The sequence below is a fragment of the Myotis daubentonii genome, chromosome 8 (genome assembly GCF_963259705.1).
Source record: "Myotis daubentonii chromosome 8, mMyoDau2.1, whole genome shotgun sequence".
In the NCBI taxonomy this organism is placed as follows: Eukaryota; Metazoa; Chordata; class Mammalia; order Chiroptera; family Vespertilionidae; genus Myotis; species Myotis daubentonii.
This window is the reverse complement of record NC_081847.1, coordinates 73,323,638-73,341,397: the sequence shown is the minus strand read 5'-3', so window position 1 is coordinate 73,341,397 and position 17,760 is coordinate 73,323,638. Positions and strand designations below refer to the sequence as shown.

The 17,760-nt window shown below is 50.2% G+C and overlaps 1 protein-coding gene and 1 non-coding gene across 3 annotated transcripts in view; both read right to left on the bottom strand.

The window, feature by feature from the left end:
• CHD6 (chromodomain helicase DNA binding protein 6) overlaps positions 1–17,760 on the bottom strand; it is a 185,468-nt gene that overhangs the window by 3,559 nt on the left and 164,149 nt on the right. The window contains exons 32-36 of one of the 2 annotated variants that reach the window (XM_059707057.1): positions 11,734–11,885; positions 11,142–11,348; positions 9,718–10,170; positions 7,520–7,711; positions 6,485–6,604 (exon numbers count right to left, since the gene is read on the bottom strand). In XM_059707057.1, coding sequence (XP_059563040.1) covers positions 6,485–6,604; positions 7,520–7,711; positions 9,718–10,170; positions 11,142–11,348; positions 11,734–11,885 — 1,124 coding nt within the window. The remainder of the gene's footprint in view (positions 1–6,484; positions 6,605–7,519; positions 7,712–9,717; positions 10,171–11,141; positions 11,349–11,733; positions 11,886–17,760) is intronic. The other variant, XM_059707058.1, reaches the window with a different exon arrangement.
• LOC132240344 (U6 spliceosomal RNA) lies at positions 293–399 on the bottom strand. The gene has a single exon (XR_009454267.1). It is a non-coding gene; the product is annotated as a U6 spliceosomal RNA (small nuclear RNA).

The window sequence follows — 17,760 nt, the reverse complement described above, 5'->3', positions numbered from 1 at the left end:
TAGGAGACGCCCAGGTCTTAGTCAAGACTCCTTTTAAAAAACTTTATTGAAGTATAACTGGCATAACATATTAGTTTTGGTTGTACAATGTAAAAACCATATGGAATACTGCAGGAATTTGCATGTCTTTTTTTTTTTTTTAAATAGGTTTTTATTGGTTCCTGAGAGAGATAAAGGGAGAGGGAGAGAGAGAAAAACACCGATGTGAGAGAGAAACATGGATCAGCTGCCTCCTGCACACCCGCTACTAGGGATGGAACCCACAACCTGGACATGTGCACCAACTGGGAATCGAACCTGCCACCTTTTGGTGCAATGGACTGTGTCATTCTTGTGTAGGGGCCATGCTCATCTTCTCGTAATCGTCCCAAGTGTAGTATATGTGCTACCAAGGTGTGCAGTCAAGACTCTTGTGGTTGCGACTCCTTGACAAATGATCCCAACATTTGTCTTCCTCATGACTCTTTTCTTTTTAAAAAAATTTTTTAAAATAATTTTTTACAGATTTCAGAGAGGAAGGGAAAAGGAGAGATAGAAACATCAGTGATGAGAGAGAATCATCGATCAGCTGCCTCCTGCATGCCCCCTACTGGGGCTGAAGCCTGCAACCCAGGCATGTGCCCTGACTGGGAATCGAACCATAACCTCCTGGTTCATAGGATGATCCTCAACCACTGAGCCACCCTGGCTGGGCACAGGAAGGTTTTCAATCAGCCAGAGCGGAGTAGGGAACTGAAAGTGAAGTGTTTAATACATTACCCGGCCCACAGGAAGGGACACTATTAGCTGTGTGTGCCCCACTCCCCTCTGGATCGTGAGCTCCTGGAGGGCAATGATTAACACACCGATGCATTTGCCGAGAAAATGAAAGCATTCTTGACTATCATTGGGGAAACGCATCAGAAAGCAGCGGTATTCTGGTTCCCCTTCAAGGAGACGATCTACTTTCCTCTGTTTAGAGGTACTCCCCAGTGTTCTTACTTAGTGGAGAGCTCCAGAACTCAGCACTCTGCTCCACGTGGATTGAACTGTGACTGTGCCGGGGACTTACAGCTATGCCTGCACACAGGTCACTGGCACCACACGTCTGGATGATTTAGCTACAGAGAATCACAGAGGGCCTACTGTCTAATGTATCAGTGAGCGGCAGGCAGATGGGGGGAGAAAGCACCCGCCTAGAGTGGGTTTGCTGCAGCCACACGTGCTTCCTGTGACTGTGGCTCAGGAGCTCTGGGGGGAAACGATGCAGGCAGAACCTGCTCCCCCAGCGCAGCAGCTACAGAGAATTATACCAACCACTGCCATTACAATGTAATGGACTCTGCATGTGTTTCAAAAATGGCCAGAATAACCCCATGTGCAGGGAGAAAGGTTTTCCTCACGGAAAGGGCGACATTTCTTCCAGGACTCGTCTGAATGCCTACAGCCTCTGGGTGATGCCTACGCCCCGTACTCTTCACAGCTATCATTAGGTTTATCAAGGTGATGCATGTCCACAGTATTAAAGGCCACTTATACTTCTGTTGTTAAGCAGCCTCAGTCTTCTTTGCTCAGAGGAGCATAAGGAACAGCCCTGCCCCTGTGGGATCCTAGGGAGTCATTCATCATCCCTTTCTGAGCGAGTGAGAGGAAGCATCTCTAGCTACTCTGGAGTCTCCTCCTGTGGTTCCTGTCACAAAGCGGGTGTTCTTGTACAACCTTCTCTCTTAAAAAAAAAGTACTGACTTCAGAGAGGGAGAGGGAGAGAGAGAAACATCAATGATAAGAGAGAATCATTGATCAGCTGCCTCATGCACATCCCCTACTGGGGATCAAGCCCATAGCCCGGGCATGTACTCTGACTGGGAATGGAACCATGACTTCCATGGTTCATAGGTCAACGCCCAACCACTGAGCCATACCAGCCGGCTACAACCTTCTCTTTGATCACAGCAATGGTAAGGCTAAAAAATGTTCAGAGTGGCCTTGTGGGATCTGTGACCCTGGATTTGCCCTGGGACGCAGGTCAGTTAGGGCTGGAGTGTGGACACGTGATAGGTTTAAGAAGCTCCTGGACTGGGTGGGAGGCTTCTCAGCTTGGCCTCTGAATGCTGGAGGAGCCACGCTTTCTATGATGGCTGTACTGCCTTTCCAGGATTCTCAGGCATCTGTGTAAATGCCTTCCCTTCCTGTAAGCCCACTGAAGCTCAGACGCAGGGACCCAGTTGCACTCCTCAATGGAGCACTCGGAGCAAGAAAGGAGGGAAAGTTTTCACCAAGAGATAGCGGACGGACCAGAAAAACATTGCTAGGGCCTGGTGAGTGTGGAGAAAGAAGTCAGAGCAGCTAAGCACATCAAAGGGCTGAGGCTGGTGATCAGAGCAGTTAAGAAATCTCTTTACAAACTTCCCAAGGACACCTCCTTTGAACTTTAATTGAGTTGCTCTGGTGTTTCCATTTGGTTCACTGCCTCTCCTCTCCCTTATCTGCTAAGTCAAATCCTTAGAAAGTCCCACAGATCTTTGTTTAAGGGGCTGTTGTAGAGACAGGGTGTGCTAGTGACACCGGGTCAGGTTCTCCATGAGCTGCGAGAACACACGTGTATGAGAAATAGCTGAGATGCAAGGGACACTGGCTGCCAGGTGCTCATGCAGGGGGAGTGGATAAGAGGAGCAGCAGCAGCAGGAGTGCTGACAGTAGGTTAAATAAGTACTTACCCATGTCAGGTACTATGCTTAGTGCTCCATCTGCATTATCGCAACTAATCACAACAACCCCACAGAGTTAGTACTGTTATTTGAGCCGTTTTACAGGGCGTTTACAAATTCATAGATACGTGAAAAACGTGCACTTGAATGTTTCCAACTCCCCCAAATAATGTTAATTTTGAAGTCCCACATCTGTTTTCCAAAAAATATGAAAGAAAAACCAGGTCACCATAAGCCAGGCAAAGAGCATTATGATGGTCCTCTCTCAAAAGCTTTGGTTTAGAAGAGCAGAAACCTCTGACACTGTCGTGCGTGGTCCCCCTTCTTCCTTACAAAGTGAGGGGGCAGGGATTTGACGCTGGGGCACAGTTGGTCAGGCCTGGTGGCCCTGAACCACACCACACTGTCTCTTGTCCCCACCCGTGACCAGCACTTGTGATGTGCACGGCTGCTTTGCCCCGGAGCGTGCTGGGCAACGGCTCACTCTGGGCCTGGGGATGCTGGGGGAACAATTCCTCAACTGAGGTAGTAGGACTTGATGGATTGGGGCCAGGCTACAAGTGCCATTTCTCATGAGTCTGTCTTGAGCCCATTAAGGAAAACTGCCTCATTCTGGACTCCACCACAGTCTCAGGTCCCTGTTGGGCACAGCACCTCAGCCCAGGACCCTGGCAGGGTAACCACAGCTCAACCACAAGGCTTTTCCAAGCCCTCTTTCCTACAGCCCACCCACAGCAAGAGCCAGGGAAAGGTGCCGGTGGGTCTCTTTCCTTTATACCCACAAACGTTCCCCTCCTCGCTCTCCCTATGACTCTCCTGAGGGAAGTCTTTGTGTGGGAAGCAAGCAAACCCAGAGCTCAGTGAATAACGCCCCCCATCTCATTTTAAAACAATCTGCTATAAAACAGACGTTCTTTAACATACTTGATTTTGAGCTCATCGGGGCAATTAGGACTGGACAGTGCACCTAGGACAGCCTGCATCCTGCAGGACCAGTGGGCTCTCTGGCCCTGCCCACTAAGTTCACGTCGCACTCCTCAGGCACCAAGATGTCTAAAAATATCCCTTCCCTGCCCTTGTTCCGAACCACTGATGCCAAGAGAACGCTGGGGCCTTTCAGAACTGGGAACATGCCAAGAAGGCCCAGGCTGGCCACTCTCTCCCCTTCAGACTGAGAGCAGCTGCAGAATGGCCCCAGGCGTGAGGAGCACAGTTCTCACCTACAGCAAAGCCAGAGGCGCGCTGGCAGAGGAAGTCGGCTCTCACCACTTCCTGTGGGAGGGAGAGTTGCTCCAGCCACCCAGCTGCTGCCCACCCTTGTCAGATGCCCCTCCCAGCAGCTCAGCGACCACACACAGCGGCAAGTCGGGCTTTGGCAGCGCTCCCTCCTGGTAATTATACCCTGGGAGCAAACCTGCTTCCCTTCCAGGGGAGGCCTGGGGAGAGGGCAAGGAGAGCGAGGAAAAGAGAGGCAGCCATGAAGCGGCACTGGGGCAAAGCTGCCTTTGCAGATGATTACAGGGGCCTCCCACACGAGAAGCACGCTGTCTTCATCAGCACCTGGTAGCACTTATTCCAAAACCTGCAGATTCCAACTCTAAAACTCAACTCCTGGGCGGAGGAAGGGTAACGGAAACGCCCCTGCTCCTCCCAGGAAGGTTAGCAGGTTCAGCCCACAAATATCCAGCGAGTGGCAAGATAGATGCAGCACGTGGGTCCCAATTTTAAAAATCCCACAAACAGACAAAACAGAAACTAGCTCTAAAAACATTTTTGGGACAAATGAAAAAATCTGAATCTGAACTAGATATTAATACTCACATGCGCAATAGTGGGAATAGTTACACAGGAAAACGCTGTTAGGAGATGCATGCTGAAGTATTTTGGGGTGACGTGTCATGTCAATGGCCCAGTGAGAAACAAACAGCAAAACCATACACACATGTGTGCATATAACATGAAACAAATGTAACTTACACATATGAAATATGTGAAGTATGTATGTGTACACACATACATCTAATGAGCAACCACTGTGTACTGGGCCTTCTGACGCTGAATCCCTGGCCTTACTGCGCACCAGTGAGCCACAGCCCACCGAGCAGTGAGAAGCCCCTGTGGGATGGGAGCCTGTCTCTAGAGGGGTAGGGTCTCCTGGGAGATAAGAGTGCAGTGCACCAGAGGGCTCCTCCCCAGGAGGAGCGTGTGAGAGATGGTGACATGGTTGAGAAATGGGCCCTCCTGGAGCCAAGCAGAGTGTCGACGTCAGAGCCAAGCCGGCCCTGCCCGTGGGAAGGCCGCGCAACCCTGAGGACCAGGTGGACAAGTGCTTCCTGTTCTTGCTGAGCTGCAGGAAAGGGCCTCCGAGGCAGGGACTGTGTTTATTTAACAAAGCAGGGAAAGTGCATCTCTGGTAAGAGGCTGACTTGCAAGAACAGCTTAGAAATGGGTTTTCTGGCAAGGGGTCAGTGTCTGTAGGGAGAGATGAACATTAATTTCCAGAGAACATGAGGGAAATTGTTAGACATGTAGAAAGACATGAGAGGGCCAAGGGGAAACCACATGGTTTTTCTGACAAGTCTCTAAACCAAGAGCTCTGACTTACAACAAAGCAAGAACTGGAGGTCTCTACGGGACAACACTGCTGAGTGCAGAAGGTAGGAGGCAGCGTGAGGGCTGGAGAGAGACAGATGGGGTAAGAACCGAAGCTGAATCAGCCTGCCCAGCACAAGCCAGTCTAAGAGGGCGGGAGGGACATTTTCTAAGGAGAGAACAAGAGAGTTGGAAAAAGGGCCTCTTTTCAACGTGACAAACTTTCTAAGAAGCAGGCCACAGGGACGGGACGGGCCTCCCTCCCCGAGTGGCTGCAGTGGATGGAGATGAGAGAGCAGTTATGTTTGCCGAGTTGCTGGAGAGAAGAGGAATCATCCAGGTGACAAATCAGTGACAAGCTTGGAGAACATTAAGTAACAGCTTCTTTCTGCACAGAGGAGGAAATGACTAGGGTGGGTGGTCTTTGGAGCTAAAACAATAAATCACCTCCAGCAATCTCACGAAGAAGGGAATTTGGATCCCAGGACTGCCGCGCTGGCCGAGCACTGAGAGGCACTCAGGAAGGCTGCGAGCGTGGGGACTCCCAGGAAGAGCAGGCCCCCGTGAGGATCTTTAGAGGCTTCCCATTAGAGCAGAATGCACTTTTAGGGGGTTAATAACACATTTAGGAATAATTTTCCCAAGCTCAACGCCTTTTCAGGTTGCAATGATATTGCCGCCCTCTAGAGGTTATGAATTTTCTATTCCAAATTTGTACTCATCTGTAAACAATAATTAACTCATATTTGTTACACTAGAAGTATTTTGCAGATGTCTTTGAAGTCTCTTCCAGGCTCATGATTCTGTAATAGAAAAAGGGCCGAGCTTGGAGTCAGCTGTTTCTCATTGTCAGTGAGGACGGACTAGGAGGAAATATCTTAAATGGTAGCCAGAAAAGCTTAGCTTAGAAAATTAAAATTCCCAATAATGAAGTTTGTTAAACACTGGAAACAGACTGCTAATGAGTTAAGGTATCTTTTCCCTGAACTGTACAAATGGGGAAAAATATCAAGCTTTGGTAATGGGTTAAATACATAACTAAAAGTTTTGCAGGTAAAGGCTGAAAACAAATGACCACAGCACCTACAGACGTCCTGTGCTGCCCCTTGTCCTCTGGGAACCGCCTGGGAAACCCGCTTCCCTGCGGCGTTCTCTCTCTGAGTCTGCAAGGCTGGGCTCTGCAGGGACAGGCCCCTCTTCCTTACCCTCAGTCCTGGCTCCTTGGGGGCAGCAGAAACCCTCTCTTCCCCACTCAGAGAGTTGACATCTAATTTCCCAGGTTCCTTACAGCGTGGCCTCCTCTGCTTTGGTTTGTCTGAAAAAGTCTAGGAGACAAATGGAAATCAACATTACAGAACATTCTGTCACAGAGTCTGAGGAGGGTGGTGCATGTCAATTGGTTTTGCTATTTTCTTATTAATGGCCCTCTGCAAAGGACACAGCCAGGGCATGTTGAAGGAAAAAGCCACCTGGCCCCCACCTAGGCTCTCTTCTTGAAGCAGCAGCAAGCTGGAAAACAGGCTGTGGGGGGCCAGACTAGAACACCTCGGCTGTCCAGACAGTTTCCCAGGGCACTGCCTAATCCCCAGCCCTTTCCTTATCAGCACTTTCTCAGCTTCTCTCGACTGCTACCTGCCCAGAAGCTCTGCCTGTCCTTTGAGGGTGTGCATCTGTGAATGCATTCCCTTTCTTTTCCTGTGAGCTCTCTACCTCCGTTTCTTATTAGCTAGATGTACCCAAAACACAGATGGTGGTGGGTAGACGGGCAAATAAGGAAAGAAAAACCAGTAAGACATCTGTGTTCAGTAGCCCTCTGAAAGATTTAGGGCTAAGGCAGTAAGAGGACTTGAGGAAAAGTCCCAAAGCAAGAACTATATAACTAAGAACAGACACACTCCTATAAAAGGATAATGTACTAACTTGAAAGGAACACACAGAACATTTTCATGAAGTGGCAGTGTTTATGCAACCTAAAGATTTCTCTGTGAACTTATGATACTGTGTGGTAATTCTAGGGGGGAAGGGGCTGAGCGTAGGCTAGCCGTCTTCATATTTTGCTTGTCTATTTGGCATAGTGTTCTGACATGGGTTATAACTTTTTCTTGACTTTAAAATGATGTCCTTAGTTGACAGAGATTTCTCCAAAACTTCCTGGTCTCCCTCAGCATACTCCTTATCAAAACAGCACCAAGTAGGCAGGAAGTAAAACAGCAATCCCAGGTAGTACCAAAAGCACTTACTGCTCCAAAGCCAGGGACGTCTAAGGAGTAGTCAGCCTGCTGCCTCAGCCAGTCAAGCAGACTTTTGCTGGGAATGGTCTTCTCCGCCTGGCTGCCAGCTGCTGGGGCTGGTTCTGGGGTCGAAGGGGCGGGCACTGGCCCTTCAGGGTGGGAGGTGCTCAGGGAGGCCTGCCCTGAGTTTTCATGGACTTCCTGGATGAAGGGAAAATAAGTATGTGTGGTTAATCATGCCAGAATGAAAACTAGTTTCTAAAAGGAAAGTGTGCAAGGTATGCTTTGAATCTTTCTGTCCATTTCTACCTGAATATTACCCTGCTGGGTGCTCGAGTAAGAACCATACAACTACTTACCCACACAGACGCCACTGCACATGAGGGGCGTTCCCTCCACCGGAATAAGCCTCTCCCTGTCTTGTCTTCTTGGTAAACTTTAATTCCACCCTATCTGCTCCGGTTCAGGGTCACCTCCCCTGTCACCGTCACTGGCAGTCCCCACTGGCAGCCCCTGGCAACACTGGCCACTCCTGTCCAGTTCCCCATAGCACTCTTCGCAGGCTTTCCACGCCTCACTGCAACTTGCTTACCTATTTCTCCCTTTATCGTTCGAATACCTCTTTTACTCATTTCTGTATTCCCAATGCCTATACTTGGGACTGCTGATAAAGTACAATGTCAATGCTAAATAAATGTCTGCTTAATAAATCTAAAAAAATACTCTCAAGGGGAAAATTTCACCAGTCATTCCAATGGAATTTCACCATCATTACAGAGAAACTATGGCTTTGCACCTCTGAAAAATTAGGCAACCATCCCAAAAGCTTGCAGGGTTGGGCAGGGAAAGAACCTGCCACTTCAGCTTCCCAAATGATACAGAAAGTCTAAGAGGAAGACCCATCTCAAACAATATACCTTAGCAATAAGCTGCTTGAGGAATACAGAAAGAAGTCCTTGGCTTGGTCCCCTGATCTGCCACTTACTAGCTGGATAATCTTAGGCTATTTCATATTTGTAAGCTTCAGTTTTCTCATCTATAAAGTGGGAATAGTAATACCACCTTCACAGGGTTGTTGTAAGGATCATATAGGACAATCATGTAAAACCTTGAACACAGTGCCTGGCACATAGTAAGTACTCAACAAATACTGGCTATTATTATTCCTTTTAAAATAAGAAGACATGCTTGGCTGAGTCGCTCAGTCAGTTAGAACGTCCTCCTGATACATCCAGGTTGCAGGTTTGGCACATACAATAATCAACCAATGAATGCATAAATAAGTGGAATAACAAATCAATGTTTCTCTCTCCAGGCCCCTTCCCCCCCGCCCCCCTCTCTCTCAAATCAAGAAAGAATGACAGGAAGGAAGGAAGGAAGGAAGGGAGAAAGGAAGGAAGGAAGGAAGGAAGGAAGGAAGGAAGGAAGGAAGGAAGGAAGGAAGGAAGGAAGGGAGGGAAAGGATAGGAAGGAAGGAAGGAAGAAAGAAAAGAATAAAATAAGAAAACATAAATGTGATCCCTGTTTTGGAGCTCAAAAATCAATAAATGGGAAAAACCAAAATATAAAGAGAAGTCAGTGGTCTGACACATTAAACAAAGTCTAAAGGGGTCTCTTTCTTGGCTGCTGAGCATTTCCTGTTCTTTACAATGATCTCCTTTGAGTTTAGAACGTCTTAGTGTGATCTCAGGGAATCCTCACAGCGACCCTCTGCGGGAGATGCTGTGGCCCCCACTTCACGGAGGAGCTAAGTGAGGCGGTGACGTGCCTAATGCTGACCAGGAAGTCGAGCAGTAGAGCCAGGATCAACCTGCAGAAGTCCTACTCCTGATCCTTCTTCCCACCCCAGCTCCTGGAAAGCCACTAACCTGGAACTACTGGCCACAGACTCCACCCTGCTGTCTCGCTTTGCTCATTCATCTCCAGTGGCTCTTTCGAGACACCCAAGGATTTGGATTGTTTCCATTTGAAATGGCAAGACCTCCTGGCTCATTTCTCCAGGATGCCTGCAGATTAAGGGCCCTTGGTGGATTAATACCATCTATTTCTAGAAAAAACTGAGGGTAACTTATAATGAAGACATAGTGAAAGTAAGCAGGACAACTGAAAAAGGGAGAAAAGAGGCACAAACCAAAAAGTTTTGTGCCTGAGGAAGGTTTATTGCTCTGTGTAGAAAGGCCAATGTTTTTAAGGCCCTGTATACCCACCAGGATTCCTGCCTGAAGTGTCTGCTCCTTCAAAAAGATGAGGTCCATCCCTCCTTCAGCATGTTTCCGCCTCCCTCTCCGCCTCCTCGCGGCAGCATCATCTCTTCTGAGGCTCCCGTTGACAATCTGCCCGGTCACTGGGTGGATCAGGCCAGCTTGTAGAATCCCAGACAAGTCCATGCCAAGGGCTCCTTGAAGTGAACTGATAGCCCCAATTTTAGGGGTGCTGGCACTCACTGGGAAAGGGGAGGTGGCTCCTGGGGACCCCTCAGATGTGCAGGAGAGGTCTATTGCTGACTCCCCATGCCAGCCATTGAGGATGATGGGGGGGTGCCCATGGGTGGCAGAGAACTGTTCCAGGTTCCGAGCCTTTGCATCCCGCTCCACCTCAAACTCGTAAGGACGTCTGTGCTTTTGCTCATCCTTTGGGAAAACTGGAGCCAAGAAGCTGTCCTGTGAACACACACATGTGGCTGAATGCCAGCCGTTCCTTCAGGCCCGACTTCCTTGGGCTGAGTATGATTTCTAATCATCTTCTAGCTCAAGCCTTCTCAAACTTTAGTACCAGATCACCTGGACAGCTTGTTAAAATGCAGATTCCACTTCAGTGGGCCTAAGAGTCTGCATTTCTAACAGGTTGCCATATGCTGCTAAAGCTGCTTGTCCATGACCTACACCTGGAGTTGCAAGATTTTAATTTAGGGAATCTCAACTTCGGCTGTACATCAGGATCAACTGGGAAGTTTAAAAAATACTCCAATACTCAGTACACACACACACACACACACACCAATTAAATCAGAACCAGCAGCTCTTCAAGGTTCCCAGTGGATTCCAATGTGCAGTTGAGAGTGAGGGTAAGTGTGCTCATTAGTGTACCTCCAATTAATCGTGACTTTTAAATTTGAAGTTATAAAAATAAAATAAAACTCATTCCTGCTTTGATTTTCCTAATTTCTATCAGCTGCCACCCTTTCTTAGTCCTCCATGTTTTGAACACACAAATCCATTCATGCCCCTCTTCCTCATATGCCTGCCAATTTCCTTGCCTTTCTTTGTATTCACTCTGCCACTGACCTAGTCTAGAACCTCACCTCTTCTGCAGCTCCTCACATGGTCTCCAGCTGTTGAGGCACCCCTCTTTCCTGACCTGCACCCGTGAGCCTGCACACCACTCCAGCTGACCTGCAAAACCCTGCCTTCATCACGCATTTCCCTGCTCTAAAACTTGTAATGGTGCTTCGCTGCCTACAGGATAAAAATCCAAATTCTTCAATTAACACTAAGGGTTGTACCAACCACCTCCCCCCCGCCCCCCAAACCCCTATCCATTCAGTAAACAGGTTGAATGGATGACTCAGCTGAGAAGTGCAAAGTGTGCCCCACTCTCTGTTTCATGGTCAACACCATTCTTGCGGCCTCACCTTCTGGATCTGGGCCACCAGCGCTGCACCGTTGCTGAAGCTGTGCTCCGACACTTCAGGCTCCGAGAGGCTGCTTCGAGAGCCAACAGTGCTGGCTAACACAGGGGCGGGCAGGGTGCCCGAGGGCTCATACTGCTGGCTGGGGGGCCACTTCCCGTTCAACACCACGTGGCAGATGTTATCTAGGCGGTTGATTATCACTCGATCCTGTAAAAAAAAGAAAAAGACAAAATCTCTGAGGAATAAGTACCAAGTTACCAAGTTTGAAAAGTCCCCTGAGATCAAGTTTTCTAACCAGAAAAACTGATTAGAAAAGAGTGCTCACTTTATAATCCTTAAAATAAAGTTCATAGCTGGACAATAAAAATCAAAGCCACAGCTGCTGTAAATATGAAGACAACTTAACACTTTTGTCTTATGGTCTAATTAGTCAAGTGCATATACCTTCAAATGTTCAAATGTTACAATACTAATACCTTTTCCAGATATTAAACCTTTCTCTGACTGTTACTCAGAAATACTCTGGAAGGTAAATATAAAGAATTCAGAGCTGAGAATGGCCTGGAGGAAGAGGGGAGGCGCTGGGAGAGACCTTTGGCCACTCGGAGAACGAGTAGAGGGTTTTCTCCTGCAGCAGCTGTGCGATGGTCGGGGCCCGGGCTTCCTGCAGGTCGTCTCCGATGTCGCCAGTGAGGCCTGACGTCGAGCTCTTGCTCTCCTCTTCAGAGTATTTCCCTGGGTAATCTGGGAAGAAAGGTTAAAAATTTAGATACTTGAGAGATAGGAGTGATCTGAAAGATCAGGATAGCTGATCTCTTTTTAAAATTAGCCCATTCTGTGTTATTTTAAATTGAATATTAATTACCATGCCTTCTATCTCCAGAAGGACCACACAGGTTAAACTGTAAAGGTAGATGTGCTCTAGGGCAACCCATACAAGTCATGAGAAGAGTTGCATCCACACCCCGACAAAAACAACAAGGAAATAGAAGAGAGAGGATGTTTTCCTGTGGACCCAAGAGGGAGAGGAGTGAATGACCACATTCACTAGTGGATAAGAGGAAATCAAACATTATAATCCTTAGATGCATTTGAAGGGACAGTCTATGAAATGCATCACAGCAAAAAGCTGATGTTTTGTTTTTGTTAATCCTCACCCGAGGATATTTTTCCCATTGATTTTTTAGAGAGAATGGAAGAGAGGGGGGAGAGACACAGAGAGAGAGAAACATCAATTGGTTGCCTCCCACACTGCCAGGAGCCGGTCCATCCTTGCTGTTTCAAGGGACCTGGCATATATGGCATACGGTTCTTAATATGTTTGCTCACCTTCTTGGCGCTGTGTTTTAACCAAAGTCACCTCTGAGAAAGGTTGAATCCCCAGGTAGGGATTTTCCCCTGAAGTTAGGGAGGGAATAAAACCCCTCAACTAAGTGCCAGGCGGGTAATTAATCCCTTTAACTATGAACAATCATGCTTAAACTACATAATCTTTTCTCCCTGGAATGGAGATAAGAAACGCCCTAACCTTTGTAATAGAGATTGATAGGATTGAATCAACTGGTATAAATACAGTTGTAACAAGACAGAAACACTCAGAACTCAGAACACAGAAATCAGGAGACAGAATTCAGAAGACAGAAAGACTCAGAACTTAGAAGAGAATCAAGAAGACAGAATCTACACGGAGCCTAGAGACAGAAGAACTTTGCTGGAGAGAGCATGCCGGAGGATCCTGGAGAGGGACTGGCCTCGGAGCCTAGAGACAGAGCCTAGCGGGAGAACATGGCAAGGGATCCTGGACTGAACCTGACTACAGAGATTGGCAGGAGAACCTGACTGGAACCTGGACACTGAACCTGACTGGAGAGCCTGGACAGAACCTGGCTGGAGAACCTAGCGAGGGAACATGGCTACAGAACCTTGCTGGAGATCCGAAGCAGAACCTCTCTGGAGATCCGGGCTAGAGATCCTGGCTAGGCTGCTCATCAACTGAACACTGTCTCCGTGTCCTTCCTTCTTCTCCAACTCCGTCTACACCTTTGGGGACCCCTGGACCTGCTGGGGCTGGACCCCGGCACCACACGTGCCCCGACCCTCTATCCACTGAGCCAAACCGGCTAGGGCCGTGGTCGGCAAACTGCGGCTCGTGAGCCACATGAAGCTCTTTGGCCCCTTGAGTGTGGCTCTTCCACAAAATACCACAAAATACCACGTGCAGGCGCACACATACAGTGCGATTGAAACTTCGTGGCCCATGCGCAGAAGTCGGTATTTTGTGGAAGAGCCACACTCAAGGGGCCAAAGAGCCACATGTGGCTCGCGAGCTGCAATTTGCCGACCACTGGGCTAGGGCAACAGGCTGTTAATGAAAAGGATGAAAAGTCATAAAACCTACTGCAAAGGTAAAACAGACACGATTTGTGTAAAAAATGATGCATAGGAACCTAGGACATTTAAATTACTTCACTGATACAAAGAAATGGAAATTCAACTTATTCTTTCAAGCTTCAGTGGATCTTTAAAGATCCACTTACCAGGAAGGACAGGGAGTGAATTAGAGGGGGTCCTCTCTTCCTGGTGAAATGACAAGGAATGTGTATCCTCTGATAGGTACAGATTTAACTTTAAAAAAAAATCTTATTTTTCAATTACAGTTTACACTCAATATTTTGTATTAGTTTCAGGTGTACAACATAGTGGTCAGACAATCACATACTTTACAAAGTGGCCCCCCAATATTTGAAGTGCCCACCTGGCACCACATAGAGCTCACTTTTGACTGTACAAGTCTCTTGGGGAACTGGAGAGACCCCTTACCATGAGCAGGGCCTTGTTAGGCCAGGGGATTCAAGGATACAGAAGAGCGATGTTGCCCTGGCCCGCAAGGATCGTACAGTTTCATGGGGAAAGAAAGGAAAACAGCAAATAAAAAACCACCACAGCAATAATAAACAAATAACTACAATTATGAGCCATGGTGAGTGCTAGAAAGGGAAAGAAACAAGGTGCCATGCTGGCAGGGGAAGGCTGGTGGAGAGGGGATCCCATTGGCGAGAAGATGAGGCAATGGGGAAGGGTGCTCTGGACATGTGGAGGAACTGAGACAGATCCGGGGAAAGGCACAGGGATGAGGCTGGAGGGGCAGACTCCTCTAGGTCATGCTGAGTTTTTAGGCCATGAAAGTAAATGCCACTTTTATTCTAGATCCTACGGGGAGCACCACTGAAAGGTGTTAAGCAGAGGAGATGGATTTAAGTTTTCAGGAAAAGCAAAATGATGTGTGAGAGAAAACCCTGGAAAAGGAGCCAGGAGATCTGGGAACTGGCCCAATAGCCGTGCCAAAGACTGCTCCTTCAGCTGTAGAATTCCAGTCTCAGAAACAGTTAACCCCCCGCCCCACCTAGTCCTTATCACACACTTGTGAGGGCCCTTCAGAGGGCTGCAGATGCACTTTTAGAAGCATCAGTGCAAAGAACTTTCACCCACAAATATGCGCAAGCTTATCAAGTTCACTGCCCCTTCCACCCCCGCTCAGCAAGGCTAACACTGCCCCTTCCACCCCCGCTCAGCAAGGCTAACACTGCCCCTTCCACCCCCGCTCAGCAAGGCTAACACTGTCCCCTCCACCTCCGCTCAGCAAGGCTAACACTGTCCCCTTCCACCTCCGCTCAGCAAGGCTAACACTGCCCCTTCCACCTCCGCTCAGCAAGGCTGCCACTGTCCCTTCCACCTCTGCTCAGCAAGGCTGCCACTGTCCCTTCCACCTCCCTCAGCAAGGCTAACACTGTCCCCTTCCACCTCCACTCAGCAAGGCTGCCACTGTCCCCTTCCACCTCCGCTCAGCAAGGCTGCCACTGTCCCTTCCACCTCCGCTCAGCAAGGCTAACACTGCCCCTTCCACCCCCGCTCAGCAAGGCTAACACTGCCCCTTCCACCTCCGCTCAGCAAGGCTGCCACTGTCCCTTCCACCTCTGCTCAGCAAGGCTGCCACTGTCCCTTCCACCTCCCTCAGCAAGGCTAACACTGTCCCCTTCCACCTCCACTCAGCAAGGCTGCCACTGTCCCCTTCCACCTCCGCTCAGCAAGGCTGCCACTGTCCCTTCCACCTCCGCTCAGCAAGGCTAACACTGCCCCTTCCACCTCCACTCAGCAAGGCTGCCACTGTCCCCTTCCACCTCCGCTCAGCAAGGCTGCCACTGTCCCTTCCACCTCCGCTCAGCAAGGCTAACACTGTCCCCTTCCACCTACTCTCAGCAAGGCTAACACTGTCCCTTCCACCTACGCTCAGCAAGGCTAACACTTCCCCTTCCACCTCCGCTCAGCAAGGCTAACACTGTCCCCTTCCACCTCCGCTCAGCAAGGCTGCCACTGTCCCTTCCACCTCTGCTCAGCAAGGCTGCCACTGTCCCTTCCACCTCCCTCAGCAAGGCTAACACTGTCCCCTTCCACCTCCACTCAGCAAGGCTGCCACTGTCCCCTTCCACCTCCGCTCAGCAAGGCTGCCACTGTCCCTTCCACCTCCGCTCAGCAAGGCTAACACTGCCCCTTCCACCTCCACTCAGCAAGGCTGCCACTGTCCCCTTCCACCTCCGCTCAGCAAGGCTGCCACTGTCCCTTCCACCTCCGCTCAGCAAGGCTAACACTGTCCCCTTCCACCTACTCTCAGCAAGGCTAACACTGTCCCTTCCACCTACGCTCAGCAAGGCTAACACTTCCCCTTCCACCTCCGCTCAGCAAGGCTAACACTGTCCCCTTCCACCTCCGCTCAGCAAGGCTGCCACTGTCCCTTCCACCTCCGCTCAGCAAGGCTAACGCTGTCCCTTCCACCTCCGCTCAGCAAGGCTAACACTGTCCCCTCCACCTACGCTCAGCAAGGCTAACACTGTCCCCTTCCACCTCCGCTCAGCAAGGCTAACACTGTCCCCTCCACCTACTCTCAGCAAGGCTAACACTGTCCCCTTCCACCTCCGCTCAGCAAGGCTGCCACTGTCCCCTTCCACCTCCGCTCAGCAAGGCTAACACTGTCCCCTCCACCTCCGCTCAGCAAGGCTAACACTGTCCCCTCCACCTACGGTCAGCAAGGCTAACACTGTCCCTTCCACCTCCGCTCAGCAAGGCTGCCACTGCCCCTTCCACCTCCGCTCAGCAAGGCTAACACTGTCCCTTCCACCTCCGCTCAGCAAGGCTGCCACTGTCCCCTCCACCTACGCTCAGCAAGGCTAACACTGTCCCTTCCACCTCCGCTCAGCAAGGCTGCCACTGTCCCTTCCACCTCTGCTCAGCAAGGCTAACACTGCCCCCAAAGGACATCAATGCCCTGCAGCTCTCCAGTAAACCATACTCGTCTATACCTTGCACTTGTTTGACTGCCTGGGTTTCAAAAAGCAAAGTGGGTTTTATAATTCACACATGGCAGCTGGCCTTTGTGGCCTGGGGTGAGGAGGATGGGCAGGTCAGACTGGCTCCTCTGAGTCAGCTGGGGCCACAAGCCTTATCCTAGTTAGTGTGCCAACTTTAATTTGGGTTCAGAAGATATTCCAAGATAATCACATCACAATAACTAAAACCAAAGGCTGGGAAATCACTGTATCTATATCCCTGCAAGACATGAGAAATCTCAGGGGCATCTAGATTAATATTTTAAAATTCCTTCTAACTTGAACCCTCATCTAAGATCCCCCTATTTAAAAAAAGATCAAGTATGTCTGTATATTTGTTGAGTTACTTATAATTTTACTAGGGGCCCGGTGCACAAAATTCGTGCACTGGGTGTGTGTGTGGGGGGAGTGTCCCTCAGCCCAGCCTGCCCCCTCTCACATACTGGGAGCCCTCAGGCGTTGACCCCCATCACCCTCCAATCGCAGGATCGCCCCCTTGCCCAGGCCTGACGCCTCTGATAGAGGCGTCAGGCCTGGGCAGGGGACCCTCATTTCCCCCCATCACTGGTTCTGCCCCCAGCCCAGGCCTGATGCCTCTGACCCAGGCATCAGGCCTGGGCAGGGGACCCCCAGACCCCTCCGATTGCTGGCTCTGCCCCTTGCCCAGGCCTGATGCCTCAGCCAGAGGCGTAGACCCCCATCACCCTCCGATCGCCTGATTGGCCCCTTGCCCAGGCCTGACGCCTCCGCCAGAGGTGTCAGGCTTGGACAGGAGATCCCCATCTCCCCCCGATCACTGGCTCTGGCCCCCGCTCAGGCCTGAGGCCTCGGCCAGAGGAGTTGACCCTCATCACCCTCCGATCACCAATCACCGGATCGGCCCCTTGACCAGGCCTGAGGCCTCCGGCAGAGGTGTCAGGCCTGGGCAGGGGACCCCCAGCTCCCCGCGGTTGCAGGCTCCGCCCCTGTCCAGGCCTAACACCTCTGGCCTAGGCGTCCGGCCCGGGCAGTGGGGACCCACAGCTGCAGCGGCCCCACGATCGTGGGCTTCGCTTTAGGCCCAGGCAAGGGACCCCTAGCTCCCGGGACTGCCAGCTTCGACCGTGCCCAGCTCCCATCGCTGGCTCCACCCCTACTTCCTGCTATCACTGGCCAGGGCGGCAAAGGCACCTGATTCTCCGATCATGGCTGGGGGGCAGGGCAAAGGCGGCCCCAGGGCCGCCTTTGCCCTGCCCCCC